This window comes from Amphiura filiformis, chromosome 7 (assembly GCF_039555335.1).
Source record: "Amphiura filiformis chromosome 7, Afil_fr2py, whole genome shotgun sequence".
In the NCBI taxonomy this organism is placed as follows: domain Eukaryota; kingdom Metazoa; phylum Echinodermata; class Ophiuroidea; order Amphilepidida; family Amphiuridae; genus Amphiura; species Amphiura filiformis.
In genome coordinates this window covers 61,963,202-61,989,997 of record NC_092634.1, presented here as the reverse complement: position 1 = coordinate 61,989,997, position 26,796 = coordinate 61,963,202, and the positions used below count along the sequence as shown (strand labels likewise).

At 39.1% G+C, this 26,796-nt stretch overlaps 2 protein-coding genes across 3 annotated transcripts in view; one reads left to right on the top strand and one right to left on the bottom strand.

Moving 5' to 3' along the window:
- Positions 1-1,630, top strand: part of LOC140157438 (uncharacterized) — a 28,385-nt gene extending 26,755 nt beyond the window's left edge. For both annotated transcript variants that reach the window (XM_072180642.1, XM_072180641.1), the window contains one exon: positions 168-1,630. In XM_072180642.1, the coding sequence (XP_072036743.1) occupies positions 168-1,027 (860 nt within the window). In that variant the 3' untranslated portion in view covers positions 1,028-1,630. The remainder of the gene's footprint in view (positions 1-167) is intronic.
- Positions 1,631-6,700: 5,070 nt separating this feature from the next.
- On the bottom strand, positions 6,701-15,103 carry LOC140157994 (cAMP-regulated D2 protein-like). Its single transcript, XM_072181243.1, has 4 exons — positions 14,753-15,103; positions 13,483-13,672; positions 8,219-8,307; positions 6,701-7,720 (listed from the first exon to the last, which is right to left on the bottom strand). The coding sequence occupies exons 1-4, from the start codon at positions 15,101-15,103 to the stop codon at positions 6,701-6,703; spliced, it is 1,650 nt and encodes a 549-aa protein (XP_072037344.1).
- Positions 15,104-26,796: the final 11,693 nt, after the last annotated feature.

The following is a 26,796-nucleotide window of genomic DNA, read 5'->3' as shown; positions in this document are numbered from 1 at the left end:
CACAGGGGGTGTAAATTTCAAACAGAGTCACCCATTCAGGAAACCCTATTTGAAATTCACACTCCCTGTGTGGGAGATTAAAGTCATGTCTTCCAAAGGGGGTGTATGAATACAACTGGAATGGCCCATTAAACTATTTACCTAATCATTTGATCATATTTTTACAGATGGTAAAACAGATGCAGCTGCTGATACAGATAGTTCCGATGCCAAGGCGACCAATGCACAGAAAGAAAAGAAACCTCAAAAGTCGGACAAAGAATCACAAGCACAGCAGTCGCCTAAACCAGCCGAGAAGGGCAGGAAAGAGCCTGGCAAACCACCCGGTCAGAAAGGCGGTCAACAGTCTCCAAAACCAGCTAGCAAGGAAGGCATTAAAGAAACGATGAGCAAAGCAGCAGCAAAGGAGCTGACAAAGCAGCAAAAATTCCAGAAGAAGCGTAATCAGAGGAGAAACAGGATGAAGAAAGGGAAAAAGCTGAGAGCGGCTGCTGCCAAGGCATCGGCTGCCGATGGTGCTCAGGGTTCGTCATCTCAGAAAGCGGAAGAATCTGTAAAGAAACAGGAGAAACATAGTGAAACAAGTACTCAGTCAGCTGACAAGAAGTCTAATAAAAAGAAAAGTGGTAAGAGAACTTTACAAAGATCTGAAAAGCCACTTGCAAATGGAATGAGTCCTTCCCAAAGTGGCAAAAAGCAAGGAGAGTCGTCTGTGCCTGGTAAGAAAGGCAAAGCAAAAGAGAACGTTAAAAAGCCTAGTGAAGGTCAAGGACAAGTTAGTGCTGCCAAACAAGATAGTAATAATAACAGTAAAGTAGCAAACATGAAGAAAAAGAAGAAAGGCGGTGGTGGGGGCGGAGAAAGCGCAGGTGGTGTGAAGAGTGTACCTACAACGCCGGCTGCAGGTGGTGTGAAGAGTGCACCTACCACGCCGGCTGTCGGGAACAATTCAGCGAAGAAACAGAAGAGAAAACGAAAGAGCGGTGGAGGAAGCGATCATAGTGCTGCGATGAAGAAGAAGAAATGAAGCTTCACTGTTTTTTAAACAGAAATAATGAATAGGGAGAAGGTTTATTCTTCCGGAAAGGCAACATCATTGCCTGATGCTGCCATTATTCTTCACCAGATGTGACACGATCAAGAAAATGAGTCTAATGTCGTAAATCAGCGAAGATAGCTAACCCTTCCCAGTATCCTTTGCAACATGATACATCCCCTCATTTCATCAATTGCACTCCAATTACTTTGTGCAGGTTCCCTTTGTTATCATTTTGTGAATAGACTGGCTAAGCATGGGTGGATAGTGAAGAAATAAACACATTTTGCAAAATCTGGATGTGCTCTGTTTAATTTATTTCGTCACTTTCAACCCATCTTGCACTAGATATCAAATCAGTACAGAAAATTGAAATGGGAGAAATGCATTATGGGAAGTGTTAGATATTTTATCTGGTCAAAAATATTGATTTCAAGTTTTGTACACCAGGGAACAAACCAAAAATGTGATGACGTCCTATAAACGGAAGTTCTTTCTTGAGGTGGGAGGGAGTCAAAAAGTCTGATTACGTTTGAAAACTAGTCAAAACATTACTCAAAGTTGACCTTTCAGGTTTGATTTTGAATTTCCAACATTTCATATTGGAGTGGGAGAGAGCAGGACGTCATCAAACTTTTGTTTTGTTCTCTTACTAGCCCAAGGTTTCAGAAATGCTAAGTTTTGTTGCACCTTAAGGGGGTACTACACCCCTGCCCAATTGTGTGCCTATTTTTGCATTTTTTCTTAAAAATTATAGCGCAATGGTGACAAGTAAGATATGTATATTATAGGGGCAAGGACTACAACTATACTGCACTGGAAATTTTATTGCAACAAAGGTAACAGTTGTGGAGTTACAGTCAAAAATGAGGGAAACCCAATATTTGATCAATAAATCAATAACTCCTTTGCCTTGAGTTGCTGAATTTTCAGTGCTGTAGTTGTAGTCCTTGCCCCTATAATATACATATCTTACTTGTCACCAATACGCTATAATTTTTGAGAAAAATGCAAAAATAGGCACAAAATTTGCCTGGGGTGTAGTACCCCCTTAAACATGTTATACATTGTAGCCAATAAGAATTAAAAAAAAATTGAATACCTTTTCTGCCCATATCACCGACATTAGACTCACCCCCTTGATCACTCACAATGGGTCCTCATCCCAAGATGACTCAATTGAACTTCATAGGGAGTCCTCAGGTTACAGGAATGGATGCACCAATTGGTTATATTTGGTCACACATCATTTATAACTTTATGATTTGGTGGTTATTGGGTTTTTTTTTCCAAATTTGTTTACATTTTTGTCATCAATTTCTTTAAAATCTTCCATATTAAAATATGAAAAAGTATTCCCCATCCTTTGTTGGGTTATAATAACGGAAGAATAGACACCCTTGAATTAATAAATATAAAAAAAGGGCAAAGACTTTTGTTTTGAGAGTTGGTTTTTGAAGTTGATGATTCCGTTCACGATGATAATGGGCAATTCCAGTTTAAATCCATACACCCCCTTGAAAGATGTGACCTTAATCTTCCACATAGGTGGTGTAGATTTCAGATGGTGTTGCCTATTCAGATAACCCCATTTTGAACTCACACTCCTTGTGTTGAAGATTAAGGTAATCTCTGTCCTAGGGGGTTTATGGATTCCAACTTGAATAGCCTAATACTTTCACCTGTTCACAAAGGTGACATTTTGCTAATGTTTATTGCCATAGTTATCCTCCACTCACATTCTATCAGAGTTACGCTTAATTGGTTCATTTATCATTGATTTAGAGAATAAAGGTATTATTTTTAGCTGCTGGAGTCTCATATAACACAGGCGACATCATTATTTTAAGTAAAATGAGGAGAAGCTGAGTTGTTTTATGCCCAAGTTCTTATTCTTAAGAACTTCAATTCAAATAAAAGTATCATAAGTATACCAAATTTTAATCAAATTAAATCCTAAATTTTACATGGAATTACCTAGGGCTTAAAATTGATCAGTCCCGTTGTTGCTATACACCTTTGATTGGTTCAAATAGCGTTTACGAGTATCGCGTCTACACCCAAACGCTTAAGTGTGTGATATTGTGTCATATCACATGGGTAAGAACCAATAAGGGATGAAATTAAAACTCAACGAGCGTTTCCATCCAGTTCCGCCCGGTTGCCATTGTTTAGAACAATAGCAAGAGGACGGAACCGGGAGGAACTGGCAGTAGACCGCCGGTCAAGTTTTGATTTCATCCTTAAGGTTGCAGGAGTGTTTTTTAATTTATACAGTGATTTGATACTGGAATTCTTTGACTTGGCTGTTACAGTTCCTGAACTAAAAGTCTGTCCAATGTATGGTGGAACATGACTGATGCCAAAATGCATGCATCTTACACAAATGGTTAAAGGGCATGTTACAAACTTATGATAGAACATGCTTTAGTTGTCAGAGATCATGTGATATGAGATAACAAAAGGTTTATGGATGGTGTCATGTTCCACTAATTTGACCAGACTTTGGCCAGACTGTTATGTGATCCACTCAGACCAAGTCTGGCAATAATGGAATTGAGATAGAGAGAGGTCTGTTGCTTGAATCTGCTCCACCCCCACCCCCACCCATCTGTTTTTAATTTGCACAGGTATGTTTTTTAAAGTCCATTGGCCTTCTTGAGAGAGTAGTATCCGGGGGTGATAATTATAGGTTAATAAATGCGTATTACTTGTTGGGAGTGAAATTGTACAAAATAATGCACATGTACTGAGATGTTGATGCGTCTTGAATTAGACGCATCAACATCGCAGTACAAGTGCATTATTTTGTACAATTTCTCGAGCAACAAGTGACACACATTTATTAACCTATTTCATACACTAGAAAATTTTTGCTATTTTTATAACTGTTAACAAAATTGTCACTACAAATGTTGGTAAATGCAAGCAAATATAAATAAAATGCATCCACCCGCAAGAAAAATGAACGCGTTCGTACTACGCGGAGTGCACGCCCGTGCAATTATACAATATTTATGCACGCCTAGTAATTTAGTAATGTGTGCTCCGATTGGTTCTTACTAAATCTAGGAGTGTATTAATGCACAATCAAAAGCTGTGCATCTGTAGCGCAAGATTTGGTGCGATATGACCCCGCCCTACAGATACACTGCCTTTAATCGCACATGTATCACATGCAGATGCTACTGGCTCGCCAAATGGACTGGAGCAGGTTATTATATTGGACTTTTAAACACTTTGTGTTATCAGGAATTTTGTGTTAACAAAAGCAGTTTTGTTAGTTTCCACTGTTTTAAAGCGAGAACGACTGAATCAAATGGTATTGTAAGTTCTTACATAAATATTTTAATGAGAATCAAAGAAAATAACTTTAGAGTAACAACAATTGTTGTTGTTACATTAATATTTTAATGAAATCAAAGAGAATAACTTTTGAGTAACAAAAATTGTTTTGTTGTGAGAAGCATCGTGTCTTTTTTATGTGTAAGTTTATCATTTTGTAATAGTTGTGATTACGCATAGTGCCGAATAACATCCAAATATAAACCATCCCTGTCTGCATCCCTTTGTATTATTATGTTTACTGAGGGCGACAGTTTATAGTGAAAATCCATTTTTGCCAAGGTTGCTACCCGATGCTGGTACAAAATGTGATGGGAATGAATTATAGTTACCTGTTTTTCGGCATTGTGCAAAGATATTTAATAGTATTTATTGGGTTATTCCAGTTGAAATCCACACATCCTATTTGGAAGACATGACCTTAATCTCCCACACAGGGGGATGTAGATTTCAAATGGAACCACCCATTCAGGTAACCCCATTTGAAATTCATACATGTACTCTGTGTGGACGACTGCCATGTCTTCCACAGGGGATATGAATTTCAACTGAATAGCCCATTATGTGACCCATCACATGGAAACACAGAAATTTGACTTGAAATATAATTATGAAAATGAGTATAAAAAGCCAAATCTGTACTATAATTTGTACATAAAATTACTTCTTGACACAATGGTGAGAGGATAGAAGTCATTAAATCAGCTATTTAACTTTGGGGAAAACTGCCATGAGGGAATGAAGGATGAAGGGAGGGAAGATTGGTGGGGAGGGAGATAGGGGACAAAATGAGAGGAAGGAAGAGGCAGAGAGTGTGTCCTCCATGCCTATCATGATGACAACATGTCACAGCGACATATAACCCCTAATATCGAGGATTTAGAGCAGAAAGACCCTAACTGCAATAGCTGCCAAGTGTCATATTCCTAGATGTGTACAATACATGTAGAATGTAGAAATTGTCAAATGTATATAGGGCAGCTATTGCAGATATATTGCCTTCTTGCACGAATCTCTCAAGATGATATTTAGTTTTCCTCGTAGCCGATTTCATCCCACATATCACACAGCTCCTCGAGATATTCGAGCTGAACTTTATTTGTTGGTGTTTGTAACACCATACTGGGCCAGTTGTTTGCAGGCGATACTCGGGCCAATGTTCATATATTTGTCTCGGTTCGTCGCTCCACATGTTATTATTCGGATCCCCCGTATGCGCAAAGTTACCGTAATAAGAAACGATGCTTCTTGTGAGTCTTGTCGTAATGTTGTTCTTACATTAATATTTTAATGAGAATCAAAGAAAATAACTTTAGAGTAACAACAATTGTTGTTGTTACATTAATATTTTAATGAAAATCAAAGAGAATAACTTTTGAGTAACAAAAATTGTTTTGTTGTGAGAACCATTGTGTGTCTTTTTTATGTGTAAGTTTAGCATTTTGTGTAATAGTTGTGATTACGCATAGTGCCGAATAACATCCAAATATAAACCATCCCTGTCTGCATCCCTTTGTATTATTATGTTTACTGAGGGCGACCGTTTATAGTGAAAACCCATTTTTGCCAAGGTTGCTACCCGATGCTGTACAAAATGTGATGGGAATGAATTATAGTTACCTGTTTTTCGGCATTGTGCAAAGATATTTAGGATATATTGGGTTATTCCAGTTGAAATCCACACATCCTATTTGGAAGACATGACCTTAATCTCCCACACACGGGGATTTAGATTTCAAATGGAATCACCCATTCAGGTAACCCCATTTGAAATTCATACATGTACTCTGTGTGGACGACTGCCGTGTCTTCCACAGGGGGTGTATGGATTTCAACTGGAATAGCCCATTATGTGACCCATCACATGGAAACACAGAAATTTGACTTGAAATATAATTATGAAAATGAGTATAAAAAGCCAAATCTGTACTATAATTTGCACATAAAATTAATTACTTCTTGACACAATGGTGAGAGGATAGAAGTCATTAAATCAGCTATTTAACTTTGGGGAAAACTGCCATGAGGGAATGAAGGATGAAGGAGGGAAGATTGGTGGGGAGGGAGATAGGGGACAAAATGAGAGGAAGGAAGAGGCAGAGAGTGTGTCCTCCATGCCTATCATGATGACAACATGTCACAGCGACATATAACCCCTAATATCGAGGATTTAGAGCAGAAAGACCCTAACTGCAATAGCTGCCAAGTGTCATATTCCTAGATGTGTACAATACATGTAGAATGTAGAAATTGTCAAATGTATATAGGGCAGCTATTGCAGATATATTGCCTTCTTGCACGAATCTCTCAAGATGATATTTAGTTTTCCTCGTAGCCGATTTCATCCCACATATCACACAGCTCCTCGAGATATTCGAGCTGAACTTTATTTGTTGGTGTTTGTAACACCATACTGGGCCAGTTGTTTGCAGGCGTATACTCGGGCCAATGTTCATATATTTGTCTCGGTTCGTCGCTCCACATGTTATTATTCGGATCCCCCGTATGCGCAAAGTTACCGTAATAAGAAACGATGCTTCTTGTGAGTCTTGATTCTGCTGGAGTCTGACGATAACCTCCAAAAAACGCGGTGTGAAATAAGAAAGGGAGATCACCACCATGGCAGACGCGGCCTTTGCACGGTATGGGTCCTTCACCCCATCCGTCCTCATATGAAAAGGCGTGGTTAAAGATGTAATGATATACAGGCGCACCTGCATAATGAATCACGCGACTGGCATTACGTGAACAACAACCGAAGATGTAGTCGGTGCATCCTGCGGATACAGAATCTCGGAGATCTGTTTTGAATTCGATATCGTAACTCTCTATGACTCGACGTGCTGAATCACGATCTTTTAATATGAGGTAGAGAAAAGCATACACTTCGGCAAAACCAGGAGGTTCCTTCCAAACTTCGTAGATGTAGAGAACACCTTCCTCGCTAGTTGTGCCAATTATCATGGGTTTGCGATAGAAATTTCCTGCTTGAAGTGCAGGTAGTGCATCTGCTGGTACCGTAACGTTATCAATCGTAGGCATCCATGGTTCAAAGAGCTGTAACAGGACATCAGGATCAATAGTCCTTCCAGCAGCTTTTTGGCTCTCCGTGAGTATATCATCAGCGGATTTAGATCGCAAGCATTTCAAGTCGTCGGGATCGCAACCAAGATATTCTGCAGTAAGATCGCCGAGTTCAGCGGCTCTTGCAGGTGTCTGATAAGGAATTGTGAATGGATCGCTGACTAAGATAGCTTGGTGGAAGAGAGATGAGCTTTCTTCGACGAGTAGATGTACAGCAATGGATTGCGCGCCAGCGCTTTGACCAAAGAGTGTTACCTATGAAAGTAAAATGACGAGAATGTGATGAAAATACATTGGTTACATTGCAAAGATTACGGGTGAGGAAATACAAGAAACTCTTTTAAAAGTGCCCATGCAGGGGTGGTATGTACTCAAGTTTGGTTGGGTAGGGGTGCACCACTGAGAATTTGAAAATGGACTCATCATTATACCATTTATAAAAAAATCTACACCCATTGATATACCAAAGGTCTAAATTTCATTTTTGCATTTGCATATTGTCCATCCTGAAAGAGAAAGGCTCGCAAAAAACCCCAAAAACAAACTGTAAACTTAAAAACTTCAGTTCAGTAGCCTACGAAGTTCATATAGTCTAGTCATGTTTGACAAAGAATTCTGCGCCGCTGGTGTTTTTTTTCGCCTTAATAAAGGCATACACACATTAAACTTGTCTTCTTATTTATTTATATCTTAATAGTATACTCGTAGTACCAGGTTCGGATTCCCGCCAAAATTTGCGATGTTATCCCTCACAAAACGAAATGCAGCTCGCTGGTCCAGGAAACCATAGTTGCCAGTCAAACTGTTGTCTCCACCGCTTGTTACCATGAATCCAAGGGCACCTGCATGGGACAGGAAAATTATTAATGGTGTAACGGTATTAAATGAAATATCTTGCAACTTATATTTTAAAACGTTATTAAATGAAATATATAGCATCCCTTCATCGGTAACTTCGAAAAAATATTATGGAGTATGTGCAAATTAGTTACCGATACAAGCATATAATTATGCATATACAAACAAGTGCTATTGTAAGACCAATCTATTGTATTGGCATATTTACGGCTGCCTCGTATTAATTTAGCTTTCATCAAAAACACTATAATGATGCTTGTAGACGAGGTTTTACGGCATCGGTATCCAAACAGTTATACCTTACTGATGGAGTGATGACACACACAACTGAACCAATACACTGGCATGGAACCGCTTGCTGTATCACATATTATAGTCTGGACATTTCAGCAACATAGGTCATTATGGTCACCTTGGTTTTGGTTGTAAAGGCATGATTCATGAATTGCTATCTTATTTATTGTGCTGACAATAGAACAGCCCGGGATAGTTTAATGGCATGACTACATTCGTGAAGTCAACATCCACAAAGATTTGGGAGCAAGCACGTTAAATTCTTTTTGTTAAAGTTCTGAAAAATGAAAACCTATTGCTTAAAAATGGGCCTTATCCATATTTGAGCTAAACACATTACAAAACGAATGTCTTCTCTTCACTTATGTAACCCGTCATGCGTCATAAATCTAAATATGCGTACATGTATGTTTCGTTTAGCTCCATTTTGATATCATATTTGCTACCAAAAGCTCTAAATTGACAAATGACATCAGTATTATGAAATTTGTTGCATTTGTAAAGGTTGCACATTAAAAGGAACACACAGAGCTGCACTGTGAAGTAAATTGCATAGCGTGACCATGACCATGATGACATAGCCCGAAACGACCGCGTGTATAGCAGTTAAATCATTGTGACATTTCATGCGTTTCAAAGTAACAATTGCCGCACGTTGTACGGATACTTGCGATAGTGGGCTCGTCTCAATCAAGCGAGCTAAGGTATACCTAGCAATTCCGAATGCATGATCGTTTTGATTTGCATCTTTTGAAAATGCACCAAATGTCAATATTGATTGCAGTGTTAAGGAGCCAACAAGATGCTGCACTCGACCGTGTCAATCAAATTGGCATACTGTCGTTTTATCTTTTCTGTTTCGGGAGCTCTATTGTTCAGAAACGAAAACGCAAGGGATTAAGTGAGATGATGTGTAAGTTGACTTCATTGTTACGTTTGGGCCATCATGCTTCTCATTTCAATAGGTAATAATAGGTGCTGTCAATCACACTTATGTCTCAATAAAGGTTGCTTCAAGTGGGCAATCTTACTCATGTCTCTCATTTAAACTAGGCAGGATAGGCCTACATCAGGTCCGAACGCAAATTGGTGTCATTATGGTCTCTATTACTAGGGATAACCATCAAAATTTCATGTTGCCCCTATTGCTACAAAAGATCGTTTTCTGGATAGAACTCATCAATAGAAGTATTTTGGTGGTTAAATGGTCAAAATCGGTCAAAAACTTTTCGAATTATGAATTTTCAAAGTTTCCCATTCTGACCAGTCATTGGAACGAAATGAAATTGCAAGGTCCAAAAATAGCAATTGGGAGCAAAATTGGCATAAGCATATATTTACCTTTATATATTTCTTTATTTTAACATATATGCAAACATGAAACAACATATTGTGAAAGTATCAAAGGGGTTTCTTATGAAATGGCACTTTACTAGTCAATGGCATAAATTATTTTTTCAAACCGAGGCATTGAAATCATGCATTTAGAGAACATTTGGCAAAAATCATCCAAGATGGCCGATATGGCACAAAATCAAAATTGCACTAAGTACAGGTGAACTTTTTTTTTCACAACCAAAAATGTCAATGTTATTGGGTTTAATATGACCAATTAGTAGGTGTATGCAAAGAAAATCTTAAGTGTCATTGAAGGTCATTGACTCATTCACAACAATAGAGCATACTTTGAATAGAGGTTATCCACAATCATGCTCATGTGTGACTTCTAACAAAAGGTGCTGGTTCCCGTAGTATTCCTTATTCAATACAATTCAATGCATGACCTCGAAGTTAGCTACATGACTTTCGCGGGCTATTTTGAAACAGTTATGGTTGCACATTCAGGTACTTCTTTTGAAAGTTCTAAACAAGGTATAGCCAGCAGCAAGTTGTAGATGTTATAGGCCTAAATATAAGAAAACGTTTAGGGTTGAAATCAGGTGAACAATACACCGAATGAGCACGAAACTTCACATTTATGTTTAGAAAGGTGTCTTCTTAGCATGATTCGAAAGGAGTATGGAAATTCCAAAGGGAAGCTGGTGATTTAATTTGTAACTCGAGATCTACTTGTTCAATTTTTTTTCCTTTTTACAGAGGGTATGATAGAGGTATTACTGGCAACTCTGCCAAATTACAGCTCAGTAGGCCACGTTGTTCACCTGATCTTATTGACATGAATATTTTGTGCCATTCTTGAGCAGTGCTGAACTCAGCCACTGGCAATTAAGCGCACTGTGGCGATGGACCAATTTTGACTCGCACTTACAGGAAAATGAAATAAGTTATGTTGCTGTAATTTGCAAGATAGTTACAAAACATAATTGGCATTAACATCCCCAATTGTTACAGAAAAATTATGAAAAATAAAAGAATGAGCTCAATTTAGAAATGTCTGTGCAAGCAGTGCACAGTTGAGCTCCCTGCATGTCTATGGGAGTGTTCTAATCAAGTTGATGGTTCATTGGTCATCCCTACTAAACACCTCAAAAGAAATAAGTCCCCCTCTGAACATGTCGTCATAACATCGTAAAGTTTCGTTTTGTACCAACAAAACTAACTTTGAAATAATTATATGACTGTTTACTAAGTGCTGTGTGAAAATGAGAGATTTCCATGACTTCAGGGCTGAATGAGCCTAAATTGAAGACAAAAAGTGCCCTTTCCAAAAGTCACAAAGTAGGCCTATGCTTGTTAACTGCAAGGCGTATTGGGACAAGGAATGGAACTGACCATCTTACAACTCACTGTGCTGAACTCTGCACCAAGGGAATTTGCATGGCTGAATGATCAAGAATCGATACACATTACAGTACATGTTCACTTGGTGAGGATTTTAAACATGTTAAACTGCACTCAAACACATGGGGTTTTCCATTAGTAACAAGCCATGAATCAACTTTTGTGACAAGCATAGGCCTACTTTGTGACTTTTGAAAAGGGCAGTTTTTGCCTTCAATTTAGGCTCATTCAGCCCTGAAGTCATGGAAATCTCTCATTTTCACACAGCACTTAGTAAACAGTCATATAATTATTTCAAAGTTAGTTTTTGGTACAAAATGAAACCTTACGATGTTATGACGACATGTTCAGAGGGGGACTTATTTCTTTTGAGGTGTTTATTACTCTGACATTTAAAAAATGGTTTCTTCTCTTTCTAGTCTGTCTGTCTCTCCCTCTCCCCAACTCTCACCTGTGCCATCTTTTGAATTATTTGGATATCTGACTCAACAATTTACTTAAAAACAAAACGAAAACAGAGATACAGGCAGAGGAGTAAAATACCCGCAGAAGCATATAGGATTACACTACTTTTCCAAATTGAGTTTACTGATGATGAACGGAATGGTGGAATTCTGAAACCTGTTTGTTTTACAGAAGGGTTCAGGAAAAATTCTGCTGTGACGGAGATTGTACTTCATAGATCTCTGCTCAGGAAGTAGGTGACGGTGTCTTTCAGAGTTGAGGACCTGCTGGCCAAACTTCACGACCAGATCTTCCCTACGGTTGGCAAGACTGTTGATGTTAAGCTTACGAAGAGCAGACTCGTAGTCCTGATAGTCATTACCAAGGATGATTTTGCAAGTGCGTTTTTGAATCCTTTCGATCTGGTGGCTTTGGTTTTTAGTAAGCGCTGGATGCCAAACTGCACAAGCATATTCCAAAATGGGTTGGATATAGGTCTGAAAAATGGCCAGCATATCCTTTCCTTGTATTTCCTTTACCCTTCTCCCCCTCTCACTGTTTTAGCAGTAGGCCTATGATCAACGTGGAAAAATTAAAATAAACGGAATAAACTCCTCCCTGCTCTACTCGCCCCCTCTCTTCTCTCGATCCCCTCTCTCCACTCCTCTCCTCTCCTCCACCCGATGATCTCCTCGTCTCATCATCCTCACTCAAATAATATAGCCTACATTTAAAATAGATTTGAGTCTGGCAATTTTGCCTGCAGTAATTATCAAATTACCAATTCCTATTAGTTTCACTTCAACGCACTTCTCTGGTGTTGCATATTACCAAGTTTTAAGGTGTATTTGGGACGAAAATAATTCCCCGTTTCATCTCTACATAATCATATGACCAATTTTTGCGCGATTGCACGAACAAGTATACGTAATTCTTGGCAACACTGATTATTATTGATTAATGTATATTTCTACGCTGGGCTATTTTCACGAGCTACTCCCGCCTAGGCTGAAGTACCTATACATCCAACGCAAGTCAATTGAAGCCGTACAATTTATCGCGAATTTACGACCGTAACATTTAGACATTTCTTTTGTCTAGATTAGCATCAATCCTCTCATCTCACGTTTTTCATGTCAGAAATTAACATAACTCCCGAAACCGAAACAGAAGTTATCTTCGTTCAACTTTTCTGTAGTCAACAAAAGACTAGAATAAAAGGATTGTTCACACGTACCATGCTAACACTTCAAAATAACAATGAGATCCGAAACCGAAAAGATAAAACGACGGTTAATATGAGCAGGATGATGCTGGTTTCATACTTTCTGCAGCTTGCCGCTGAGCTAGCGGCGTGACACTCCAATATTGCCGCCCTGCACCGCGCCCTAAATCGTATTTTGTTCTTATACGTCAGAGCGGCACCGCTCCGAGTTGACTTGAATTCAACTCCTAGCGAGGGCAAAGCGGTGGAGTGATCGATATGTCGGCTTGCCGCTGGTTACCGCTAGCGTTTTTGGTGCGATTGATTGCGCAGTGGAGCAAAATCATCGTCAAAGCGGCAAGCGGCTGGAATGTATGAAACCAGCATTAGATGTATAACGGGTTACATAAGTGATGACTTTCTTTTTGTGTTCTGTTGCTATGGCATCAAACAAGTTACTGCCGATAGTACTCACCCAGCCTGTAGTTGACAGTAACAAGGACCACTTGGCTCATATTTGCAATATACCGGCCATCGTATAGTATTCCACCTGCTCCACCTGTTTGAAAATTCCCACCATGCAGCCATACCATCACCGGTAAATTCGATTTGCTGTTTGCATTGCGTGGTGTGTAAATATTCAGATACAAGCAACTTTCGCTAGTCTGTAAAAAAGTTTCAAAATCGTACGATGTGGCACATCATTATTGTAATTTTTGGATAGCGATGAATACCAATTACTACGAACCGTCCCTATGTTGGGTTAAGTTGGCAAATATCAAAATAATATGTTTTATTGCTAATTTTAGGTCCAATCTAACAAGACTAGTGCCTCCGACGTACTGTCATGCCGCTTTTCGCATCGGCAAGCGGCATGGCGTATCAGTCAAAGACAAGCATTGGTTCCATTTGTCTGCAATGCGCATTATATGGATTAGGATTGGAGCGTATTTCAGGATAATATTTTTTATCCGAAAAGATCAGTACTGTATTTTTCTGTTAGATAAAGTATATAGTTCATTGAACCTTTTCCTTGTGTTTCGATTTAGGTCACATTGCATTCAAGGTAATTACTTATGTTATTTGATAAATCAGATTAACACAGCAAAAGTAAATAGGGTAACATGGTCGATTTCAGAAATGTTGTATCAAGAATACACTGTATTACTATTAGTTACGGGGTGAACAATGGGTCAGGTGACGATGAAATGTGGACCTAAACTGGCAATGAAAGGGATATTTAGATTGTTGGCAACTTATTTCAATGTTAACTTGTTACTTTTTTTCCTATCATGTCAATTTGCGGTATCGTATACGGTTTCGTATTTCTTGGGAATCGTTCACCGATTAGATTTGGATTTTTTTCCGTAACTCTGTAAGGCCACCAAAAAAGGGCAACCCGGTGGGCACAGGTTAGGATTTCGACGTTGAATCAACGTTGATACAACGGCGAAGTTTCAACCTGATTTCAACTAACCTCTAGGTTGAAATCGGGTTGAAATCAGGTTGAACTCCACCAGGTTGAAGTCCATTTGCAAATACAACGTGATTTCAACGTCAGGTGTGCCCACTGGGAATTGTTCTCCAAGTGGAAGTTGAAAGCCTCGCATTTGAACTCTCACCATTAACAGGTCCAGAGAACCTATAGAGCACAAGACGATTAGTAGAACCAGCACGGTTCAATGAGATGAGAGGAGAGAAAATTATTGAATATATTTTTTCGCTTTAATAATATGTATACTCACCCCCGGTGGACAAGATGATTCGGGTTCCAGCACTCCACAGATTTGTGGGCATCCTACAGGCTGTTCAGTAGCCAGGTACACCCCATTCCACGCCTTCTGCACTTGCGGTGGCTTCCAACGCAACTCACCAATAGGTGGAGCGGCATATGGTATGCCTAAAAACCCTCTCGCTTCTAGTCCTTTCTTGAGATATAGACCGCGAACTTGGCCATATTCGGTCTGTACTATAGGACCTTCCTCATCTTCGTTGTCCACATCTTTATAAATTGCTGTACTAGCAGCGATACTTATATACTTTATGTAGGATACAAGTGTTAGGCAGAACCAAAGATTCGTGGATAGTTTTACCATGATTGTCCAACTTATCTACTGACTCTAACATGAAATGTTAGTATAATCATGTCAGTATCGTTTGTTGTTGAAGAATTTGTCTTATCAATTAATCTTCTTGTTTTCCTATCTGATGTTAAGTCGAACTATCTATAAGTGAAGTTTGAACAGGATCCAGCAGGGGGTGACGAACTTTCTAAGTATGTGAAGGGTGAAACGTATTCTTCTTTAATTAGCTCTTGCTGCCCCCCTCCCCCCCCCCCCCGACTTTGGGTTGGGTGTTGCGTATTGCTCTTCTCCTGTATCACCGATTTTCCTGCTTTGAACTTGCTAAAAATAAAATCTGGCGTTCGAGATTATGAACTTGCTAAAACACCAGTGACGTTCGATATGAAGTGAGTGGCAATTTCAAATTATGGTATACAGCCAGATGCATTTATTGCATCTTTTATTCTGTCCAACGTCGAAGTTTTGCAATATTTGAGAGATTGCGATGTTCCACACGCGGCACGTTGACCGTGCGTTTACAGAGGATGTTTAAAGGCATTCCCATAACCCGATGGGGTTTCTGACCTTGGTATGTCTGGCTTTTGTACACATGTTGCCAGTTGACCATACTTTGCATTGGGATTGTGTGCAAATATCTGGTGTTTTCATCCTTTTATTTAACATTCAAAACATTGAGACTTACGAATAAAATTAATGCAGTGGGACAATATGAATGTTTCCTGTAAGAAATTCAAATATAAGGTATAAGTCTCAACTATTAGCTCGTTGGCTGCAGTTTTAAAATTACCATTTTGTGTGTGTGGCAATGGGGACTTTGCCTTTAAAATTAGGTTATATTGATCAAATTTCCCAATCATAGTGCATTGTAGCAATGCCTTTAAGCCTCCTCTGGTGCGTTTATACGCACGTTTATACATGTATTGGGGATTGGCTGTACATGTATAAAGTTAACCAAGGATCAGGTGGTGAATGACGTGCATTCTCTAAATTCAGTAAATTTCCATCGTCAACCGTGTAATTGAATGGGATTATTTTGAAATTTTAAAACGCTTGAAATATCACAAACATAGGCCTATGTTAATAAATAATATAAATACAAGCTAAAACCGTTGGGGTTCGATAATGAACCCCACAAAACTAACCGAGTATATGGAAAATGCCATACGGCCGGGCGGTTTCATAAGTTGCCGGCTCTATCATGCCACTCGCCGCCTGCCAAGGATTTTGGATACAGCATTCGGCCCTCTTGTGGCCAAATGTTTGTAACCAAAATCTGGTATATTCTGGAGGGCGTAAACATGTTTTATTAACGGTGATCTATACAATAACGAAAATCATTTGATTTTAGAACAGGTCTAACATGCCTCTTAAAATTTATTGCTTTTTAGAGCTTCCCGAATATTATAATTACAATTTTCTGTAGATTAAGGACCTATAGGAAGGTTTTATAGTAGAGACAGAATATGGCCAAGTACGTGTCGCAAACCTCAGTACCCGGGAAGACCAGATTCTTGACTTCGTCATCACTGATCTTGATGCCACCTCCATAGTACATTCAAGACAAGATACTTCAGACCACGGTCCAGTTCATTTTAAACTGAACGTGCCGCTGTACAGAGATAAACCCTACAAGCATGACATGCGCAAAGTGTGGCAGTACGACAAGGCTGACTACTTGGGAATGAGAGGTTTTCTTGCATCTGCAGATTGGTCTCTTGCGCTCCAATCTGATGACCCAGAAGAAGCTTGCAGCAACATCACCACTATCACTGATCAGTGATGCTATATTCTATGGAGATTTTCACACCAGCAAAGCTCGTTATCAAGAAGACTGCATGGAGACATGGTATGGTTTGATGACCACTGCAAACGAGCAGCAACCAAGGATTACCGATTATTCAGGAAGCTGAATAACACCAAGGAATACAAGGAGAAGTTTACAAAAGCTAGAAAAGAGTATAATCGTGCAGAGAAGGTAGCCAGAAAGAGCATAACAGCAAGTTGAAGAAAGTACTATCCGATGGAAGCCTCACCAGCAAGAAATGGTGGAACACTTTTAACACCTTAGCTGGTAGGTCCACCAGAGTTGATATACCAGTGCCAAAGTTCAGCATTCAGCAACGTGCTCAATGGAAAAGATAGCCTTCAAGGTCAAAGATGTTAGGATGCTTCTCAGGAATCTGCGACCAGATAAAGCTACTGGTCCTGACGAAATCCCTACAAGAGTCCTGAAGGAGTGTAACGCAGAATTTGCAAGACCACTCAGCCTGCTGTTTGAGCTTTGCTTCTCCAAGGGAGTTTTCCCAAGCCAATGGAAGACTGCATTCTGTTATTCCTATTCACAAGAGATATTCGACGTCGAATCCATCTATGTACCGCCCCATCTCTCTGCTCTGCATCGTTAGCAAGGTCATGGAGGCTGTTGTACAGAACCAACTTCAGAAATACCTCTTTGGAAGCCAACTGATTTCAGATAGACAGTTTGGATTTAGGCCACACAACAGCACAGCTGACATCCTCACCATTCTGACTCAAGGGTAGTCCAACTCCCTGGACAGAGGCAACGAAGTGTGCCTTATTGCTCTGGACATCAAAGGAGCATTTGACAAGGTCTGGCGTTAATGGCCTTTGCTTGAAATTCATGGCAAAAGGAGTATCCGGCAAGCTGCTCACCTAGATTAGGAGCTACTTGACAGATCGTTTCATCAAAGTTGTCCTATCTGGCTAGTCATCAAATACTTCCTACATCAACGCACCAGTTGCCCATGGGTCAATATTGGGCCCACCTTTATTCTCTGTTTTCATTGATGACATGGGTTATGAGTGAAAACCAGCTATACCTCGACACGCAGATGATTCCACATTGTTTTCCGAGATTACGTCTAGAGACAAGAAGCTGTTACTGCTAGCCTAATAGAGACTTGGAGAAAATGAGGACCTGGGCAGACAAATGGAAGGTGACCATTAAGCCATCAAAATGTAAGGCAATGACAATATCAAGAAAGAGGAAATCCAACCAAGCTAGATCATCTGTTTGGTACCACTAAACTAGCTGCGAAGGATAAAGCACATCTCCACATCTTCAACGTCTCATCCAGAGCAGGACAGAAGCAGATCGCTCTGAAGAGAGTTGCAAACAAACTTGATGTGAGAGGAAGAGCAACCGTTTGCAAGCCCCAAGTTCGCAGTGTGATGGAATACACCTCACTGTCTTGGATGAGTGCCAGCGCCACTTCTCTATTATTAGACTCTATCCCGTCGCATCATAGACTGTGATCGAGCTGAACATCACCGGCATCTCTCCATCAAAGACGTCAAGTTGCTGCAGCAACAGTCCTGTACAAAATGCACACCAAAGCACACTCTTTGTATAAGTTAACAAAATCCGAATCATTAATGGAAAGTATAGTATAAATGAACAATGATCTTATATAAAATATAAATTTAATAATAATTACTAATCGGACAGTATTCTTATTGTTGATGATTGGAAACTTCTCTTACACTCAATGTCCTGGACGACTGATGTATATCCTGATTCAAACTTAATTCTTGTCCTGCGAAGACCACTGTTGACCTGTGTAACATATATTATATCCTTGGCATACAAAATACTTACACAGACGATCCCGAAACAGTAATGCCTTCCCCATTCAACATTTTCTTCAGGACGCAGCCCTTGTTCCATCTGTTCCACTTACATTGGCAGATGTATTGTTTCATAAACCAGGATCGAAGAATAATTCCTTTTTGGGAAGGAAGAGCACTCTGCTATAGATGATATGCAATACGAAGTCACTCATAATAGAGTCATCCTCATTTAAATAAAATTCCGTCCTCCATATTAACCACGGGAAAATTCGCATGATAATACCTAAAAACGTGTGATAGGCGATCTAGACCTGTCCCTCTGTCATCTTAAGTTATCTTAGAACTGTCCTCCAGCATGGCTGCCATTTCAATTGTTACACCGTTCCGGTTGGTTTATTGCATACACTCTATACTTGAAATCTCCTTCGTTGTGTATTTGCTCAAGTGGATTAACGTTATTGGCTATGCAGAGTGATTGGCTTACAGTTACCTTTCTTTGAAGGCACATACTATAACACATTAGAACGCCTACAACCTCCTTGATAAAATCTACCAATAAAATATCTAGCTTCTCTCTTTTTACCAATCTGAATAGTCCCCGTTTCTATTAAAAGCCCTTTTTCTGTATTAAAGAGACAATAGCTCACATTATAGCAACAGAGATTTTCCATAATATGATGCAATACAGTAGCATTCAGTCTTGTTGAAATTCGCAAGATATGAATAAATCTAATGGAATTTTTAATGAATCAACTTGATTACACGAGAAGGGGTTCACAGCAGTGGCGTCGTCTCATCTTAGGCCGTCGGTAGACGACGGGTCTTGGCTAAAAACAGTTGGAGATCAACGATAGACAATTTTATGTGTCCATGTTCAAATACTTCAAATCTTCTGTTTACGTCAGCACATTGAAGGATATTGATATAAACCTAAAAATGCAGTGACACATTTTTGGAAAATTTTGCTCTGAGGAACTCCCCCATGACGTGGAACTTAGTCTAAAAGAGTGTCATTAAACCAAACACACTGCTCTCTATCATGAAGGAAATCACAAATCCATGGAACGATGGACCCACGGACACCCAAGCGATATCTTATCGACAAGGAAGGATGGTACATTTATGATCGACCAAGTCAAACGCTTTGGAAAAATCCATTAGAACCACCGTTCCAACATTGTGACTTCCTCCAGCTGCGCCTTGATGTAGATTGTGAAGAAGGTTAACAAGGTAATGGGATGTCGACTTTAACATTCCAAATTCACGTTTATCAATTTTAGGCTGAATATCATCGACGACCTACACCGCATCAAAACATTCAGCAACTTTAGCAAAAACAGAGGTGAGTGACACTGGTCTCAGTTTTTCAATAGTGGAGGCAGTTGTTTAGGAATAGGCACAACTATTGCTTGTTTCCATTGTTTGGGAACTTTATCTTCTAAGTAAAAACTATTTAATATATCGGTCAGGGGCACACTCAGTTCATAAACGAACTTTTTTACCAACTGCGGATCGAGGAATTTGATCAGGACTCGCGGCTTCGGCCGACTTCAGTTTGCCATTAAAGCTCAGCAAAAACCTCGGATATAACTGAGGAGGTTTTCCAGCAGGTAAGTAAACAGCGTAGGCAGTTGTCTAAAATTTAAAGGGTCAAGGCCCTCAGAGACCTGAGCAAACGTTGCACCGATGGCATTAGCTCTACCTTTCAAGTCAGAATCCTCAATACCCAGGATATCCAAACTGGGCTTAGTTTTACTGTAGTTGGTAACAACATTTATTTGCTGGTGCCATTCTGGGAGTTCAGTTTTATTAGGACTTCGTATCTGCAGAGTATGTGATAAATGATAATGGAACCAATCAAATTTTTATCATTTCAGGTTTAAGGATGCCAAAGCCAAAAAAATTGAGTATAGTGCCCTCTATTGAATACAATTAAATGCTTTTGAATGCTGTTACATTAAGGTTACATCCTGTGGCGAATTCTGTTGGCTTGCTCTCCACAAGAGGCATGGTATCGATCGGTTATGAATAATTCACATCAACACTTACTCGGCACATGTGATTGAAGTCACCACATAAAGGTGTTGTATTAAAGTTTAGCGAATTGTACCTGTTGCAGAGGGTAAAAACGGCCTCAATCGCGGTCACGACGGATGGAACTTGGGTCAATTACTATTATACCATCAGGCAGCAGTGATAGTTTTTTCTAAGAAAGTTTTCTAATTTGATAAGGAATGTCTTTTTCTATGTCCAAATTAGGACTTACTTTCAATAATACGAAGGAAATGCATGACATGTATAAAATATGAAATAAAAGTGAGTATTTCAAGTCACATAACCATGTGATACGTCACGTGATCTTGCATTATGGTGCCGTATTTTGTCTATGTGTTCGTATCATGTCCTTCTAATCAGATATTATGTTATTTGACTCCTGGCACGAATGATTGATTTTAGGTAAAGAAAATCACACAATAATGACTACGGTGTTAGTACACACAAATGAATCAAAAGCTTCTGACTGAGCTAACAATGAGTATTGACGTGTCTGGGATTGAAAAGCACGTGGACCAGCCTGCATGCAGTATTTTAAGATTGGCGGCTGGTTTACATGTAGTTAATTGTCATGTGTATACTCCAGTGTTGGAGGACTCGGACTCGGACTCGAGTCCGGACTCGAGTCCTTTTTTCAAGGACTCGGACTCGGACTTGGACTCGGAAGCTAAGGACTTGGACTCGGACTCGGACTCGGACCCTGAGGACTCGGGGACTCGGCTTCGAGTCCTCCTCGAGTCCGGCAAAATAGGGTGTTTTTAGGTCATTTATTTTCGTTCATTGTAAACTTCTTATGCTTGATCAATGATCACATCACATGATTATAATTTAAGTAATTTTGAATGCAAATAAATTCAGTTTGTAAATAAAAGTACTACCAAAAAGCAAGAATGCTTTCAGTTATATCTTTAATTGGTTAAATGGATTTTAATCATAATCGTTCGTTTTGACATGACTGCTTTGTTAGACGCAAGTCTAGAATGTATGAATAATAATACCTGATGGGGCACTCAAGTTAATTTTGGGTGTGCGGCGCCAAACTTTGTGATTTAAGAACCGATTTGGGGGCAAAATAGGGGCTTGATGAACTGAAATTTCAACATTTTTGTGGAGGTCTGTGAACTAAAATTGGGCCAAATTATAGATTTTGAGCTAACACTTGAATTCAAAATCATTCAGCCTCATCCCCCACTTTTCTCAAAAAAAGTTGAGATTTTTATATCACTGGAAACCTCTGGCTACATAATGTTTATGTACAAAATATTTCTTGCAGATTAATTCGTTTTGCAAAGATATCGTGAAATTTGAATTTCGTTCTGGTGCACCAGAACGAAATTACAACGCATTGTCTATGGAGCAGTGTAATACACATAATCATGCATAACTCGCAAACGCAAAATCGGAATCAACTGAAATTTTGGGAATAAGCTTTTTTCGTGGATATGTACTGAAAAATGTCATAAAAAGAGGATGCTAGGATCACGAAATCCTCCTTTAATACACAAGCCTAATAAGTTACTGTGAGTCTGTGATTATACTCTGTTTCCAAGGTATGCTACCTAAGGGGCTGAGCAAAAATTATGAGCCGGGGGGGGAGGTAAAATTGAGGGTAAGAATATTTTTTGGCCGATCGATAGGGAGGGTGGAAGCAATTTTTGGCAAACCGAGAGGGGGGAACAAGCAATTTTTGGCTCATATGGGGCACCTTTCAAATAAAACGCTCTAAAAAGGTTTAGAAAACAGTACAGAAACGCTTACATATGCAATTTTCCCTGCTCACTACGCTAACAACATATATATCTAAACCATTTAACAGGCATGAGAATGATCATCCGAATTAAAAACCTGAAAAGTTTGACAAAGCCTGAAAAAGTGCAAGAAATGAGGCTAAAAAGGTCAAAAACGGGCTGAAATTAAAAGAAATTACGGAAATTTGGACCACAAAAAAAGCAGGAAAATGATCATGCCTGAAGGTTTGTAAATTGGGATCCCCAAAAATGACATGTGCAAAGGGGGGGTGCAAAGATTTTTGGCAGGCCGGGAGGGGGGGGGGGACAAGAGATTTTTGGCAGAACGAGAGGGGATAAGCATTTTTTGCAATTTCACCCCTCCCCAGGCTCCGCATAATTATTGCACAGCTCCAAAACAATACCTGGCATGCTAGGTATGACTAGCAACTTATATATTTACAAGAATATAATATAGAACTAAAATTCTGGTTAAGTATAGGCCTACGTTGATAAAGTATTGGTGAAAACCCCGGGGCTTGAATTTGATACATAAGGACTCGGACTCGGACTCGGACTCGAACATTGAGAACTCGGACTCGGACTCGGACTCGGACATCAGAAATTGGCAGGGACTCGGACTCGGACTTGGACTCGGACACCAAGGACTCGGACTCGGACTCGGACTCGGATGATGAGGACTCGACTACAACACTGGTATACTCATTGTTTATCTTGGTTATTTAACATATCTTTTAAATGCTGATAAATCGTATTTACCATGCTTAATGCACATCTATCTGTTAGAATTCAATATTTTTTAATAGAATTCTATCATCCAGATGGGGTGATTCAGCATAATTAGACACGGCTAGACTTAGCTAGATTTCACCCGAGCTCGGCAATTTAGATGCTAAAAATTCACGTACAAACTTGAAGTTTACACACAATTTACTGTAGTTGGTAACAACATTTATTTGCTGGTGCCATTCTGGGAGTTCAGTTTTATTAGGACTTCGTATCTGCAGAGTATGTGATAAATGATAAATGGAACCAATCACATTTTTATCATTTCAGGTTTAAGGATGCCAAAGCCAAAAAAATTGAGTATAGTGCCCTCTATTGAATACAATTAAATGCTTTTGAATGCTGTTACATTAAGGTTACATCCTGTGGCGAATTCTGTTGGCTTGCTCTCCACAAGAGGCATGGTATCGATCGGTTATGAATAATTCACATCAACACTTACTCGGCACATGTGATTGAAGTCACCACATAAAGGTGTTGTATTAAAGTTTAGCGAATTGTACCTGTTGCAGAGGGTAAAAACGGCCTCAATCGCGGTCACGACGGATGGAACTTGGGTCAATTACTATTATACCATCAAGCAGCAGTGATAGTTTTTTCTAAGAAAGTTTTCTAATTTGATAAGGGAATGTCTTTTTTCTATGTCCAAATTAGGACTTACTTTCAATAATACGAAGGAAATGCATGACAGGTATAAAATATGAAATAAAAGTGAGTATTTCAAGTCACATAACCATGTGATACGTCACGTGATCTTGCATTATGGTGCCGTATTTGTCTATGTGTTCGTATCATGTCCTTCTAATCAGATATTATGTTATTTGACTCCTGGCACGAATGATTGATTTTAGGTAAAGAAAATCACACAATAATGACTACGGTGTTAGTACACACAAATGAATCAAAAGCTTCTGACTGAGCTAACAATGAGTATTGACGTGTCTGGGATTGAAAAGCACGTGGACCAGCCTGCATGCAGTATTTTAAGATTGGCGGCTGGTTTACATGTAGTTAATTGTCATGTGTATACTCATTGTTTATCTTGGTTATTTAACATATCTTTTAAATGCTGATAAATCGTATTTACCATGCTTAATGCACATCTATCTGTTAGAATTCAATATTTTTTAATAGAATTCTATCATCCAGATGGGGTGATTCAGCATAATTAGACACGGCTAGACTTAGCTAGATTTCACCCGAGCTCGGCTATTTAGATGCTAAAAATTCACGTACAAACTTGAAGTTTACACACAATTTACTGTAGTTGGTAACAACATTTATTTGCTGGTGCCATTCTGGGAGTTCAGTTTTATTAGGACTTCGTATCTGCAGAGTATGTGATAAATGATAAATGGAACCAATCACATTTTTATCATTTCAGGTTTAAGGCTGCCAAAGCCAAAAAAATTGAGTATAGTGCCCTCTATTGAATACAATTAAATGCTTTTGAATGCTGTTACATTAAGGTTACATCCTGTGGCGAATTCTGTTGGCTTGCTCTCCACAAGAGGCATGGTATCGATCGGTTATGAATAATTCACATCAACACTTACTCGGCACATGTGATTGAAGTCACCACATAAAGGTGTTGTATTAAAGTTTAGCGAATTGTACCTGTTGCAGAGGGTAAAAACGGCCTCAATCGCGGTCACGACGGATGGAACTTGGGTCAATTACTATTATACCATCAAGCAGCAGTGATAGTTTTTTTCTAAGAAAGTTTTCTAATTTGATAAGGGAATGTCTTTTTTCTATGTCCAAATTAGGACTTACTTTCAATAATACGAAGGAAATGCATGACAGGTATAAAATATGAAATAAAAGTGAGTATTTCAAGTCACATAACCATGTGATACGTCACGTGATCTTGCATTATCAGTCAAGATTAATAGGTAAATTTTCACGGGAAAATTTTCTGGACACGTGACCAATGCGTATCAATGTGAGTGTAACCTCGAGCCTGATCTCTGACCCCCGGCGGTGACCTCGCTATTCAGGTCTTAGTAATTTTGAATTGGAATAGTATTTTTGACCGCAATTTTGATAGAAATTTGTGCATTGCAAATTTATTAAATATTATGTTATCTTAATTTATTCACAATATCATCAAAACGCAATTTCAAAAATATCTATCTACGGAAAAAAATATTTATCTACGGAAACTCTTACCATAATATTATTAACTTGCGACAAGTAACTTATTTTGCATCAAAGAAGGAATTCTTCCTATTCAAATACATTGGAAGAACACCCGCTGTGCTCGGGGTCACATTCCATAATGCTAATATGTCTGCGCCCGTGGGTGTCACGTGTCCAGAAAATTTTCCCGTGAAAATTTACCTATTAATTCTGACTGATTATGGTGCCGTATTTGTCTATGTGTTCGTATCATGTCCTTCTAATCAGATATTATGTTATTTGACTCCTGGCACGAATGATTGATTTTAGGTAAAGAAAATCACACAATAATGACTACGGTGTTAGTACACACAAATGAATCAAAAGCTGAGCTGACTGAGCTAACAATGAGTATTGACGTGTCTGGGATTGAAAAGCACGTGGACCAGCCTGCATGCAGTATTTTAAGATTGGCGGCTGGTTTACATGTAGTTAATTGTCATGTGTATACTCATTGTTTATCTTGGTTATTTAACATATCTTTTAAATGCTGATAAATCGTATTTACCATGCTTAATGCACATCTATCTGTTAGAATTCAATATTTTTTAATAGAATTCTATCATCCAGATGGGGTGATTCAGCATAATTAGACACGGCTAGACTTAGCTAGATTTCACCCGAGCTCGGCAATTTAGATGCTAAAAATTCACGTACAAACTTGAAGTTTACACACAATAAATTGAACAGTTACATTTATTTTATAACGAAATGGTATACCATTGAAAGCTAATCATTTAACAGCTTTTTAATTGCGCATTTAACCCAATATAGAATTCGAGACTGTGGATATTATTAGCGCCCCATGTAAGCCCGGGGGGGCACTCCAACTTTGGAGGTGACGCGTATGTAGGGCTGTTAAGACCCCCTTTCAGCGTCGCTGTCACCCAAAGACCCCATATTTTTTTACGAACACATGCTCTGTCACCCAAAGACCCCTTATTTTTTCATTTGATCTGTCACCCAAAGACCCTTACTTGTTCACTTTTAACAGCAACTTTCATTTATCACTGATTTTGTCACTTATTTTGGAAAAAAACAGAAATTTGAAGCCATTTAGAACGAGAAATTCGATTTTCGAGGTTTCTGTCGCGCTGTTTCGGCTCTCACCCAAAGATTCCGTTTAAAAAAAGGTCATGTTCTCACCCAATGACCCCATATTTTTTACATTTTGCTCTCACTGAATGCCAAAAATCATGCTGTCACCCAATGACCCCATATTTTTTACATTTTGCTCTCACCGAATGCCCCTGGGTGCGAAAGTGCCAGCCCTACACCTATATCCATTTCAAATCGAAGTGCCCCCCGGGCATGTAAGGTCACGACGTCATTTTAATAACAATA

Bases quoted from the DNA above. Each gene is read 5' to 3' on its own strand.
- LOC140157994 (XM_072181243.1), bottom strand. From the start codon at position 15,103: ATGGTAAAACTATCCACGAATCTTTGGTTCTGCCTAACACTTGTATCC. The intron at 13,673-14,752 runs GTGAGTATACAT...ACTTTTTTACAG, and splicing joins AATCATCTTGTCCACCGGGG to ACTAGCGAAAGTTGCTTGTA. The intron at 7,721-8,218 runs GTGAGGGATAAC...TTACTTTCATAG, and splicing joins AGCGAGCTGCATTTCGTTTT to GTAACACTCTTTGGTCAAAG.